This window comes from Octopus bimaculoides, chromosome 10 (assembly GCF_046866305.1).
Source record: "Octopus bimaculoides isolate indiv1 chromosome 10, ASM4686630v1, whole genome shotgun sequence".
In the NCBI taxonomy this organism is placed as follows: Eukaryota; Metazoa; Mollusca; class Cephalopoda; order Octopoda; family Octopodidae; genus Octopus; species Octopus bimaculoides.
This window is the reverse complement of record NC_142937.1, coordinates 14,548,526-14,563,299: the sequence shown is the minus strand read 5'-3', so window position 1 is coordinate 14,563,299 and position 14,774 is coordinate 14,548,526. Positions and strand designations below refer to the sequence as shown.

Below are 14,774 nucleotides of genomic sequence, written 5' to 3'. Positions count from 1 at the left end.
GTATATATATTTATATAAATAGATAAATATATATATATACGTACACAATATGCTATATATATATAATATATAATTTATCTATCTATCTATCTATCTATCTATCTATCTATCTATCTATCTATCTATCTATCCATTAAAATCATCAATCGTGGAGGTGCAATGGCCCAGTGGTTAGGGCAGAGGACTTGCAGTCGTTGGATCGTGGTTTTGATTCCCAGACTGGGCGTTGTGATTGTTTATTGAACAAAAACACCTAAAGCTCCACGTGGCTCCGGTGTACAGCAAACCCCACTGTACTCTTTCACCACAACTTTCTCTCACTCTTACTTCCTGTTTCTGTTGTACCTGTAATTCAAAGGGCCAGCCTTGTCAGACTCTGTGTCACGCTGAATCTCCCCAAGAACTATGTTAAGGATACACGTGTCTGAAGTGCTTAGCCACTTGCACGTTAATTTCATGAGCAGGCTGTTCCGTTGATTGGATCAACTGGAATTCTCATCGTCATAACTGACAGTGACACGATGATCTCTCTCTCTCTCTGTCTCTTTCTCTCTCTGTCTCTCTCTCTCTGTCTCTCTCTCTCTCTCTGTCTCTCTCTCTCTGTGTCTCTCTCTCTCTGTGTCTCTCTCTCTCTGTGTGTGTCTCTCTCTGTGTCTCTCTCTCACTGTGTCTCTCTCTCTCTCTCTCATATATATATATATATCTATATATCTATATGAAACTTCATACTTTTTGTATATTGACAGTTTCAACATCAAGACCTTCTGTCCCAACAACCACAACCATTGCACCAACATCTGTTGGTAAGACAACAGAAACAATGACTCCAACGACCACTGTAATATCAAGAACAACTGCAACATCAACCACTTCAAGTGCATCAAGACCTGCACCTTCTGGTGAAACAACAACAACAGCGGCTCCAACTGAAAGAAGCACTGCACCATCAATAGCAACACCCTCAACCACGACTGGTGCACCAACAAAAATAACATCAGCTTCTACAGCAATAACAACTGCTTCACCAATTACAACAGGTGCATCATCTGAAACAACCAGTATTGCAAGTACAGCTGCACCCTCAGCAAAGACAACAGCTGCTACTACAAGTTCTACTGCAAGACCTTCAACAACTGTTGCACCATCAGCAAGTACAACTGCTGCACCACCTACAACAACAGCTGCACTTTCACCAGTGACTACAGCTGTGACAGCAACAACAGCCACTACTGTAACTACTCCTGCACCATCAGTAACAACAGGTACACCATCAACAACCACAACAGTCATAACTGCAACTACAGCTGCACCATCAAGAACCGCAACAGCTGCACCATCTGGAACCACAACTGTTGCACCACCATCAACCACAACACCTACACCATCAGCAACTACAACAACTGCATCTACATCAGGAACCACAACTGCAGCACCATCAACAACTACAACAGTTGCAACTACAGCAGGTTCTACAACAGCTGCACCATCAGTGGCTACAACAGTTGCAACATCAGGAACGACAACAGCTGCACCATCTACAACTACAGCAGCTGCAACTACAACTGTGGTATCAGGAACCACAACTGTTGCACCACCATCAACCACAACACCTACACCATCAGCAACTACAACAACTGCATCTACATCAGGAACCACAACTGCATCACCATCAACAACTACAACAGTTGCAACTACAGCAGGTTCTACAACAGCTGCACCATCAGTGGCTACAACAGTTGCAACATCAGGAACGACAACAGCTGCACCATCTACAACTACAGCAGCTGCAACTACAACTGTGGTATCAGGAACCACAACTGCTGCACAATCACCAATGACATCAGCTGCAACTACATCTGCACCATCAGGAACTACAACACCTGCAACTACAGCTGCAACATCAGGAACCACTACTGCTGCACCATCAGCAACTACAACAGTTGCAACTACAGCAAGTTCTACAACAGCTGCAGCATCAGGAACCACAACAGCTGCTCCATCAGCAACTACAGCTGCAACACCAGGAACCACAACAGCTGCACCATCTGTAACCACAACAGCTGCTCCACCAGCAACTACAACAGCTGCAACTACAGTTTCACCATCAGCAACTACAACACCTACATCAGCAGCAACTACAACTGTAGTATCTGGAACCACAACTGCTGCACCACCAGGAACCACAACACCTGCACCATCAGCAACTACAACAACTGCAACTACAACTGTAGTATCTGGAACCACAACTGTTGCACAATCAGCAATGACATCAGCTGCAACTACATCTGCACCATCAGGAACTACAACACCTGCAACTACAGCTGCAACATCAGGAACTACAACACCTACACCTTCAGCAACTACAACAACTGGAACCACAACTGCTGCACCACCAGGAACCACATCACCTGCACCATCAGCAACTCCAACAACTGCAACTACAACTGTAGTATCTGGAACCACAACTGCCGCACCTCCAGGAACCACAACACCTGCACCATCAGCAACTACAACAACTGGAACCACAACACCTGCACCATCAGCAACTACAACAACTGCACCATCAGCACCTACAACAACTGCAACTACAACTGTAGTATCTGGAACCACAACTGCTGCACCTCCAGGAACCACAACACCTGCACCATCAGCACCTACAACAACTGCAACTACAACTGTAGTATCAGGAACCACAAAACCTGCAACTACAGCTGCAACATCAGGAACCACAACAGCTGCTCCATCAGCAACTACAGCTGCAACACCAGGAACCACAACAGCTGCACCATCTGTAACCACAACAGCTGCTCCACCATCAACTACAACAGCTGCAACTACAGTTTCACCATCAGCAACTACAACACCTACACCAGCAGCAACTACAACAACAGCAACTACAACTGTAGTATCTGGAACCACAACTGTTGCACAATCAGCAATGACATCAGCTGCAACTACATCTGCACCATCAGGAACTACAACACCTGCAACTACAGCTGCAACATCAGGAACAACTACTACTGCACCATCAACTACCACAACAGCTGCACCACCAGGAACTACAACACCTACACCTTCAGCAACTACAACAACTGGAACCACAACAGCTGCACCATCAGCAACTACAACAACTGCACCATCAGCACCTACAACAACTACAACTACAACTGTAGTATCTGGAACCACAACTGCAGCACCTCCAGGAACCACAACACCTGCACCATTAGCAACTACAACAACTGCAACTACAACTGTAGTATCTGGAACCACAACTGCTGCACCACCAGGAACTACAACAACTACACCATCAGCAACTACAACAACTGGAACCACAACTGCTGCACCACCAGGAACCACAACACCTGCACCATCAGCACCTACAACAACTGCAACTACAACTGTAGTATCAGGAACCACAACTGCTGCACCACCAGGAACTACAACACCTACACCATCAGCAACTACAACAACTGGAACCACAACTGCTGCACCGTCAGGAACCACAACACCTGCACCATCAGCACCTACAACAACTACCACAACAGCTGCACCATCAGGAACCACAACTGTAGTATCAGGAACCACAACTGCTGCACCACCAGGAACTACAACACCTACACTTTCAGCAACTACAACAACTGCAACTACAACTGTAGCATCAGGATCCACAACTGCTGCACCTCCAGGAACCACAACACCTGCACCATCAGCAACTACCACAACTTTAACTACAACTGTAATATCTGGAACTACAACTGCTGCACAATCAGCAATGACATCAGCTGCAACAACATCTGCACCATCAGGAACTACAACACGTGCAACTACAGCTGCAACATCAGGAACCACTACTGCTGCACCATCAGCAACTACAGAAAGTTCTACAACAGCTGCAACATCAGGAACCACAACAGCTGCTTCATCAGCAACTACAGCTGCAACACCAGGAACCACAACAGCTGCACCATCTGTAACCACAACTGCTGCTCCACCAGCAACTACAGTTGCACCATCAGGAACCACAACACCTACACCTTCAGTAACTACAACAACTGCAACTACAACTGTAGCATCGGGAACCACAACTGCTGCACAATCAGCAATGACATCAGCTGCAACTACATCTGCACCATCAGGAACTACAACACCTGCAACTACAGCTGCAACATCAGGAACCACAACTGCTGCACCATCAACTACCACAAGAGCTGCACCATCAGGAACCACAACTGTAGTATCAGGAACCACAACTGCTGCACCACCAGGAACTACAACACCTACACCTTCAGCAACTACAACAACTGCAACTACAACTGTAGTATCTGGAACCACAACTGCTGCACAATCAGCAATGACATCAGCTGCAACTACATCTGCACCATCAGGAACTACAACACCTGCAACTACAGCTGCAACATCAGGAACCACTACTGCTGCATCATCAGCAACTACAACAGTTGCAACTACAGCAAGTTCTACAACAGCTGCAGCATCAGGAACCACAACAGCTGCACCATCAGCAACTACAACAGCTGCCCCACCAGCAACTACAGTTACACCATCAGGAACCACAACAGCTGCACCATCTGTAACCACAACAGCTGCTCCACCAGCAACTACAACAGCTGCAACTACAATTGCACCATCAGGAACCACAACAGTTGCACCATCAGCAACCACAACACCTGCACCGTCAGCAACTACAACAACTGCAACTACAACAACTGTAACTACAACTGTAGTATCAGGAACCACAACTGCTGCACAATCAGCAATGACATCAGCTGCAACTACATCTGCACCATCAGGAACTACAACACCTGCAACTACAGCTGCAACATCAGGAACCACAACACCTGCACCCTCAGCAACTACAACAACTGGAACCACAACTGCTGCACCACCAGGAACCACATCACCTGCACCATCAGCAACTCCAACAACTGCAACTACAGCAAGTTCTACAACAGCTGCAACATCAGAAACCACTACTGCTGCATCATCAGCAACTACAACAGTTGCAACTACAGCAAGTTCTACAACAGCTGCAACATCAGGAACCACAACAGCTGCACCATCAGCAACTACAACAGCTGCAACTACAGCTATACCATCAGGAACCACAACAGTTGCACCATCAGTAACTACAACAGTTGCAACATCAGGAACTGCTACAGCTGCAACATCAGGAACAACAACTGCTGCACCCTCAGTACCTACAACAGTTTCCACTACAGCAGGAACCACAACAGTTGCACCATCAGCAACTACAACAGCTACAACATCAGTAACTGCTACAGTTGCAACATCAGGAGCCACAACAGCTGCACCATCAGCTACCACAACAGCTGCACCATCAGGAACCACAACTGCTGTACCATCTTCAACTACAACATCTGCAACTACAGCTGTACCATCAGGAACCACAACTGTTGCACCACCAGGTACCACAACACCTACACCATCAGGAACTACATCACCTGCAACTACAGCTGCAACATCAGGAACCACAACACCTGTACCATCTTCAACTACGACAGCTGCAACTACAGCTCTACCATCAGGTACCACAACAGCTGCACCTTCTGTAACTACAGGTGCACCATCAGTAACTACAACAGCTGCACCACCAGCAACAACTACTGCTGCCACACCTTCAGCAACCACAACAGCTGTGCTTTCTGCAAGAACATCTGCAGCAACTGCTTTAACCTCAGCTACAACTCTTGTACCATCAGCAACAACAACAACATTAGTGAGCAGTACTTCTTCTACAACAACTGTTACTCCTCTGGTTTCAACTGTGTCATCATTGTCAGCAACAGCCACTCCAACAACACCAAAAAGTACGACAACTGCCGTTCCCCCAGCAACATCAACAGCTGCACCATCCACAGCCTCACCTCCAGCAACCATGACAACAAGTGGACCATCATCAACAACGTCTAGTGCAACTCGGGTTACTTCGTCTCCTCCAACTGTTAAGACACCACAGCCAACAGCATCAGGTATTTAGTTATAATATCTTACACTGACAAACTCCTTTAATAGTTTATAGGGTTTAAATAACATCAGGTAAATAGAACGATGTAGTTAGCCCTGGGTAATTGTTTTGCCCTATGTTGGTGAATATCCTTAGGCCAGCTATGTAGCTGAAAGTTATCCCTTTCCTTGGCATTCAGGCAATTTTTTCTTGGGAATGTTGATGGTTATTCTTGACCTAATTTCACAGAAGTTCAAGATAAACACTGACTCTTAAAAAGGTTTAACATTTATTTTCTTGTCAATTACTTTACAGTAACGGTTGGAACAGTGTCGTCAACAAGTGAAAAGAAATCAACTACAGGCCCAACAACCTTATCAGGAAGCACAACAATCGCAGGTAAGTGTCACATAGCTAATATTTTACTGTTATATCTAATGATATCATTGCAAATGCTTAGTGTATTCTTCAGTGACTCACCATTAAACTTATGATCATAATCATCAAAAATTGTATGAACAACGATGAGAAATGTTATAAGCAAGTCTAGCAAATGTTTGACACTTTAACACACCTGCTATATTACTCTAGGCTCAAATATTTAATATCATCATCATTTAATGTCTGTTTTCCGTGCTGGCATGGGTTGGACAGTTTGATAGGAGCTGGAGAGCTGCCTGGGCTCCAGTCATCCGTTTTGGCATGGTTTCTATGGCTGGATGCCTTTCCTAACACAAACCACTTTACAGAGTGTATGGGGTGCTCTTATGCAGCAAAAGTATGGGTTTTTACATGGTACTGGCACCCATGAGCCTGCAAGATTAGGAATGCCCAACTGAAGAGGGATGAAGGGGACATGCCTGTATGCAAAGACAACCACTTATTTATTTAGCTTGATGTGTCTTCTCAAGCACAGCAGACTACCAGAAGTCTTGGTTCCCTGTCATCCCTTCTGTGAGGGCCAACATCTTTTCTAAATGCCCTATCAAAATATAAAGGAGTTTACAGAATAAAGTTCATAGTAAGTATAAAACAATTAAGCCAAGTTTCGTGTCGTCTCCTTCATTGGACACAAAACTTGGTTTGTGAAGACCTGTTGGGGCAAGTGAAAGCGAAATCGTGATGGCACCTGTGCCCAGCGTCGCCTTCCTGGCACTTGTGCCGGTGGCACGTGTAAAGACATTCGAGCGAGATCGTTGCCAGTGCCACTAGACTGGCTCCTGTGCAGGTGGCACGTAAAATACACCATTTTGAGCGTGGCTGTTGCCAGTACCGCCTGACTGGCCTTCGTGCCTGTGGCACATAAAAGCACCCACTACACTCTTGGAGTGGTTGGCATTAGGAAGGGCATCCAGCTGTAGAAACTCTGCCAGATCAGTTTGGAGCCTGGTGTAGCCATCCGGTTTTACTTGTCCTCAGTCAAATCGTCCAACCCATGCTAGCATGGAAAGCCGACGTTAAATGATGATGATGATGATGATGATGAATGAAGAATGATGGCTATTTTCAGTAAGATGAAATGGTCCCTGATCATTAAAGGTTTGAACTTTAAATTCTTTAATTCATTGAATGCCACCCTTCCTGAAATTGCTCTTGATTCTGTGATACAAACTTCTTGATTTAAAGTGATCTGAATTAAAACAGTTGATCAAAGTTTCAGGTTACTGTATTTTCTGGCATACGAGTTTTCAGATGAAAATTTACAGCCAAAATTGGTACATCCAAGACAAATATAGAGGATCAAAAATTCCATGTGGAATGTACAGAATTCGGAATGATAATGGCAATGTTTGTATGTTTACACATGTTTACACTATATAAGAGGGTCTCCAACAGTGTGCTTTCATGGAATTTTGTTTTCTGCTTGGGGAAACAGCAGCCAAAACAGTTGCCATGATTCAAACAAGTTACAAGACGACTGCCATGAGAAAACCACAAGTTTATGAATGGTTTTCCCACTTCAGAGAATGGTTACTTGTCGCTTGAGGACCAACCTTGTTCAGGGTGACTGTTAACCTCCCAAATGAATGAAAATATGAAAATTCATGAACTGGTCTTGGAGGACTGTCATTGAACAATTGACAAATTTGTTGATATGGCTGGTGTGTCTTGGAGCCCCTGCCAACGAATTTTGAGCGAGGAATTGCGAATGAAAAGAATTGTAGCAAAATTTGTGCCTTGCTTGCTCACTGAAGATCAAAAGCAGTCAGAACTGAATGTGTGTTGTAAATTGAAAGAACAGTTGGAAGTTGATCCAGACCTTTTTCTCGAAGGTCATCACTGGTGACGAAAGCTGGTGCTACAGAATTTACAGATGTGGAAGAGGGGAAGGAAAAGCAATGGAGGCATTAAAAGGCATCACTTCACAAGAGTTCCAGCACTGCTTTGAGTAATGGAAAATGCAGCTGGACCAATGTATTGCTTCAAATGGAGAATAATTTCAAGGCGAGAAAAGTGTAAACATGTAAAACTAAGTGAATAAAATTATATTGTAAAATTCAGGTTCCTTTTGGTACCCTCTCGTAACTTGTATGTTGGAAAATATTGTAATTTATATTCTAAACACTAGCTTCATAATGGCAGAATTATTTTATTAAATTCTTAATAATTTTAACAATTAATTGTGGCAAACACAGTATGTTTCAGAAGAAATATGCCAACAAAAGCATTAACAGGGAGTATGATATCCTATATTAACTCATGCAACTTCAGTTTTCTCTAATTTATTTGAGGAGAAAATTAGATTTATGCAATTCAGTTATATTTTCCACAGCCTCAATATGTTTAATAAGTCAAATTTAAAAGACAGCATGTTACTTAGGAAGACAAAATGTTTTAATTTTCAGCTAAGACAACAAGTAAACCCACAACAGTTTCTGGTACATCTCACATTTCAACATCAGCTTCAACAACTCAAAGTGTGACCGAACCTAGTACAATCACATCCAGTCCCTCTGTTTCTCTGAAAACATCACCTGAGACATCACCTGAGACATCACCTGAGACATCACCTGGAACAACTACTAGTCAAACATCGACAGCACTATCATCCACAGAAACATCAGTAGCTAGCAATGCTACAAAAGTTACAACAACAACCACACCTAGCTCCACTGGAAGTACTGTTGTACCTTCAACAGGTAAGTTAAATAATCTGTAATTTACTCAGGAGCTCATTAAGAAGTAATTGATGTAGCATATCAAATAGCTTGAGATTAGGGTACTGTCATGTTAAGGCATTAATGAGTATTAGCAAACAAAATTTGGGGCTTACACATAGATTATGGTACTTGATTAATATGAAGGATAATAGTTTCATTGTAAATATAGTTGGAAATGGGTTTATTTTATGGAAATTGATAACTAAGTGAGGAAATACAAAGTACCACTAGTGGGATACGACTCACACTAAAGGAACAAATGATGACTTGCATATTTACTCTCTATATGTCCTGGCAGATTTGAATATGAATATGACGATCACTGTTGTTTTATCACAGGAGAACAACTACTTTGTGATGGATATATGTTCATAATACACTTACTTGATTCATTAGAACGAGCAATTTTAGGATAGCCAGTGTTTTGACATCATTGTGTCTCATCGGTCAAAAACATCCACCAGACTTATGAATCTAACAAGGGCTGATGTTTTTTGTATATAACTTCAGTGAACAGTTTGTTCACTGATTCATGGTGATATTTGCCAACTAACAATATAGCATCATAAACTCAGTGAACAGCAAGAATGAGGACAATGTCATACATATTCATTCTTTATATGTTCTTGTAGATTCAAACATGAACATGTTAATTGCTGCTGTGTTTCATCACTGGAGCACAACTTCTCTTTTATGATGAATATGTGATCAAAATACACTTCTTGATTCATTAACACAAAGGATTCTAGGGCACTTGGTGTTTCAACATTATTGTGCCTGATCAGTCAAAAACACCTCCAAACTAATTGATCTAACAAGAGTTGATGTTTTTGTATATAACTTCAGCAAACAGTTGTGTGCTGATCTATGCTGGTATCTGCCAACAAATGTATCTAAGTGTTGATCACCACACTACCTGTAGTATTTTATAAGGATTAGAATTTATTTTGACTTGATACGAGATCAAATATCATTCATGTTATTACTTTCAGAGCAATATCCACAAATAAATATGTTAGTCTGTCTTACAAATCTTGAGCATTGACATATCTTAAAATGCCAATTCCTTTCCTGTTATCATTTGCTCTTTACTTGTTTCAGTCATTGGACTGTGGCCATGCTGGGGTGCTGCCTTGGAGTTTTTTAGTCAAACAAATCTACTCCACTACTTATTTCTAGGCCTGGTATTCTATCATTTTCTCTTACTGGGCTGCTAAGTTGCAGGGATATAAGCCAACCCTGGTTGTCAAGAGATGAGTGGGGAGGAACACAGGCACAAAGTTAGATACACACACACACACACACACACACACACACACACACACACACACATACACACACACGCGCGCACACACACACACACACACACACACACACGCACACACACACACACACACACACACAACAGACTGTTGTACACTTTCTGTCAACTAAATTCATTCACAACTCATTTATTGGCCTGGGTCTATAGTAGAAGACACTTGTCCTTGGTGCTGTACAGTGGGACTAAATTCCAAACTATGTAGAGGCAAATCAACCCTCTTAACCACACAGACATGCCTAATTATATTAATAGAATATTTTGGCTAAAAATATATTTCTAATTTTCATTTGCCTCATCATTAATCACTTATTAATCCATTATGTTCTTATTCTGTCTTGCAGAAGCTCCAAAAGACCAGTGCCAGCCATTTGCTGTAAATATCACACTAAAAGTCATGGGTTGTGAAGCTATCCATCCAGTTAAGGTTATGGAGTGTCGTGGATCTTGCAATTCTTATGCTCGCACCAGGGAAGATGGTAACATACAGAGTGTATGTCGCTGCTGTGCTCCTGCTGAAGTTAGACAAGACTCTGTGATGGTGAAGTGTGGTATGTATATTTGGTTTTATTGAATGAAAACAGCCTCCTCCTCCTCCTCCTCACCACCACCACCACATAATTATAACCCTGGTTATTGCCTCATTAGCACATCATGCAGGATAGACATATACAAAGAACTTTCTTCAGTTTCCATCTATCAAATTCACTTATGAAGTTTTAATTGGCCTGGGACTATAGTAGAGGATACTTGCCTGAGGTGCTGTGCAGTTGGATTGAACTTGGGATAACATGGTTGGGAAGCAAGTTTCTTAACCACACAGACGTGCCAGGCAAATAATATTTTTCATTTCACTTTTCATGTCACATTGGAAAAGGCATCAGCACTTAGTTTCCTCTTTTTAAGTAAGCAGATTAGACTTCAGTTGAATATTAGCATAACTAAATTGAATCACTGACAGATTCACAGTTGGTAAGAACCTGAAAGGCATAAACAATTTAATATACAATTCAACTATAAAAATAAATATCTAAGTTTGTGCTAAGTGAGCAATGTATAGATCTGTCCAGCATTTCAATTATTGATTTCAGTCAGATTTGGTTCAGGATATTAAATTGGAGGAGAAGGTACAATATGTTTTGATACCCGCTGCCCTTTCCAAAAGTGTTAGCAGTGACTTTGAAATGAAATGATTCGAAGAATGAATCAAAACTGGATCATGTTTCTACCAGATTGGGAGCTTATCTCTATTCCAAATGTCTATCACTAATTATTATAAAATCTACCAGAAACAGGAAGCAATTTTGTTACTGACTATTGAATTCTATGTTCCATGTAAATCAGTGATTCTCAACTATTTTTTTTACCTATGGATCCCATTGATTCCTTTGTTACTCTACTGGGCCTCCATAGCCATTCAATATATTAAAAAACAATTATTATATTTATATTTATAATTAAATATTATTAGGAATTGTATAAAAAATAATTAAGATATTTCGTGTTTTGTAGAAGTATAAGCAATTTATTGCACGTAAATTTTAACAACAAAATCTTATATAATTCTGTGTTCCCCAGCACAAAAAAAGAAGAACTTATTCACAGATGGCATTCAGTAAGTGAAATTGAGTAAATGGCAAGTGTGTAGAAATGTGTTAAATGAACTGTACATGTAAATTCAAATAGCATATATATATATATATATATATATATATATATATATATATATATATATATATACTTTATTTAAAAGCAGCAGAAATATAACAAAAAACTGTTACTCAGAGTTTCATGTTCCCAGTCCGATGAACAGGAACGTGAAACGCCGAGTAACAGTTTTTTATTATATTTCTGCTGCTTTTAAATAAAGCATATTACTCTACCACTGGTATTTGAGTACTCTTTTTTCCACCTTGTACATTTATGTGCTTACTCCAGTATATATATATATATATATATATATATATATATATATATATCAACATACATTTTTCTCCGCTCCCATGAGGTGCAAAGAATTTGTTGAGGTAAATTTTCTATGGTTGGATGCCTTTCGTCTCGCCAGTTCTCACTTGTCTCTAAGTGAGGTAATATTTCCCCATGGCTGGACATGTTTCCTCAAAAGACTGAAAACGATAGACAATGTTTATGGCTGTGACATTAGTTTACATCTATCCTGTAATGTTGAAACAAGAAAGCATAAACACACAAACATGCACACAAGCCTACGTGCACACAAACATGCATGCAAACCTACATATACACAAACACCCATGTAAATTAATATGAACAGTTAGGCACAATGTAATACCACAAAGGAAAAATTTAATCGTCCCTAAGTGTGATTAAGGGTGCCGAAGCACCTACATTGCTAGCAATAAGAATTAAAATACTCTTAATGCTGTAAGAAGAGTGCAAATACATATACTGATAGGGGAGGTAACCGCCCCATGACCGTCTCTTGGATCATCAGACTAGGCCTAGTTGCACCTATGTCACAGGGATCGTCAGTTGTGACTGTTCAAATGACCGATGTTTTGCTAATTCCGTCTGCCAGCATATATATATATATATATATATATATATATATATATATATGTGTGTGTATATAATATAATATATATATATATATATATATATATATATATATATATACACATATATATATATATATATGTATATATATATATATATATATATATATATATATATATATATATATATATATATATATATATACACACATATATATATATATATGTATATATATGTGTATATAATATATAATATATATATATACATATATATATAATATAATATAGGATAAATTCTTTATAAGAATTTATCAAGTAGTCAGCGTGAAAAAACCTCATAATGAAAAAATAACGAAAAATTTCGTAATGAAAAAATACATCGTTTCTTCATAGATATATTTAAATTTACACAGTTAATGCCCTTTATATATAATTTATATATATATATATATATATATATATATATATATATATATATATATATATATATATATATATATATATATATATATATATATATATATATATATATATAAGCTATTAAAATTTATGGATGATTTAGCAAAATGCTAATGTTGATATTAAAAGTTAATGTAAACTGCTAGGCGCAATGCAATACTATAAAGAACAATTTTATCGTCACTAAGTGTGACTAAGGGTGCTAAGGCACCTACATTCCTAGAAATAAGAGTTAAAATATTCTTAATGCTGTAAGAAGAGTTCAAATACACACACACATATATATATAGTGACAAACTAAGGAAAGGAATTCTCTTTATTTAATTTATTGTTTACACACACACACACATGACAGGTTTCTTTCAACTGCAATCAACCAAACAATACTCTCAAAACACCCAAGGTATCACACAGTGAGATTGAAACCAAAACCACTTGGTTGGGAAGCGAGCTTCTTAGCCTCGATGCCATGTTTTCTTTTTTTCATTTCCTACAAATATATTCATCTCGTTTTTGTTTTTTTCATTTCCAATAGCAAATGGTAAAACTCACCGACATAGCTTCAGTCGCATTGTTTCCTGTGCTTGCAATGTTTGCACCGGAAGCGAACCTATGTAGAGGTCAACAACAACGCAACTGTGCTAACGTGAACACAATATTGTCAGAAGAATCTATATTTTTAACGGAAAAATTATATTTGTAACATTTTGATTTAAGTAAATAATTAATAAATATTTGCATTCCCTTCATATTGTCGTATTGTTTGTTATTAAATCTTTCTGAGATGGCGAGCAGCTGGAATCGTCAGTGGGTTGGACAAAACGTTTAGCGGCATTTCTTCTAGCTATTCATTCTGAGTTCAAATGCTATCGAGATAGACTTTACCTCTCATCCTTTCAGAGCCGATGTAATCAAGTACCTGCCTCCTTTAAAACTGGTCTTATGCCAAGATTTGAATGTGTTGAGAATATTTGAAAAACTGAATCCTCATTTAATGTCAGGACAGCCGTTATCCAAGTCCGGGACGTTTCTCACTATCACCTTCGTTTCAAGAGACGTTTTTTGATCTAAAGTGTTTGTAACAAACCGACGAGAAAAAACCTCTACGTGGGTGTCTGAGCTGTCAGAAATAACAGCTCAGCTGAACTCAAGCGATACTCTATCATCTTGAATGGGAAAGACACAAGCAAATTTCAGATACACAATGACCACTTCGTCTGAGAGAAAGAGATGGCCGTGTCTTGAATGTGTTTGTCTATAATTCTGCTTTGTTAGAGAGACTTAGAGTAAACAACAACAGTAATAACAACAGCAGG

The 14,774-nt window shown here is 39.8% G+C and overlaps 1 protein-coding gene across 1 annotated transcript in view; it reads left to right on the top strand.

Moving 5' to 3' along the window:
* LOC106875009 (uncharacterized) overlaps nucleotides 1-14,207 on the top strand; it is a 149,036-nt gene extending 134,829 nt beyond the window's left edge. The window contains exons 65-69 of the mRNA XM_089359092.1: nucleotides 747-6,008; nucleotides 6,299-6,382; nucleotides 8,830-9,123; nucleotides 10,810-11,016; nucleotides 13,994-14,207. Coding sequence (XP_089215218.1) covers nucleotides 747-6,008; nucleotides 6,299-6,382; nucleotides 8,830-9,123; nucleotides 10,810-11,016; nucleotides 13,994-14,076 — 5,930 coding nt within the window. The 3' untranslated portion in view covers nucleotides 14,077-14,207. The remainder of the gene's footprint in view (nucleotides 1-746; nucleotides 6,009-6,298; nucleotides 6,383-8,829; nucleotides 9,124-10,809; nucleotides 11,017-13,993) is intronic.
* Nucleotides 14,208-14,774: the final 567 nt, after the last annotated feature.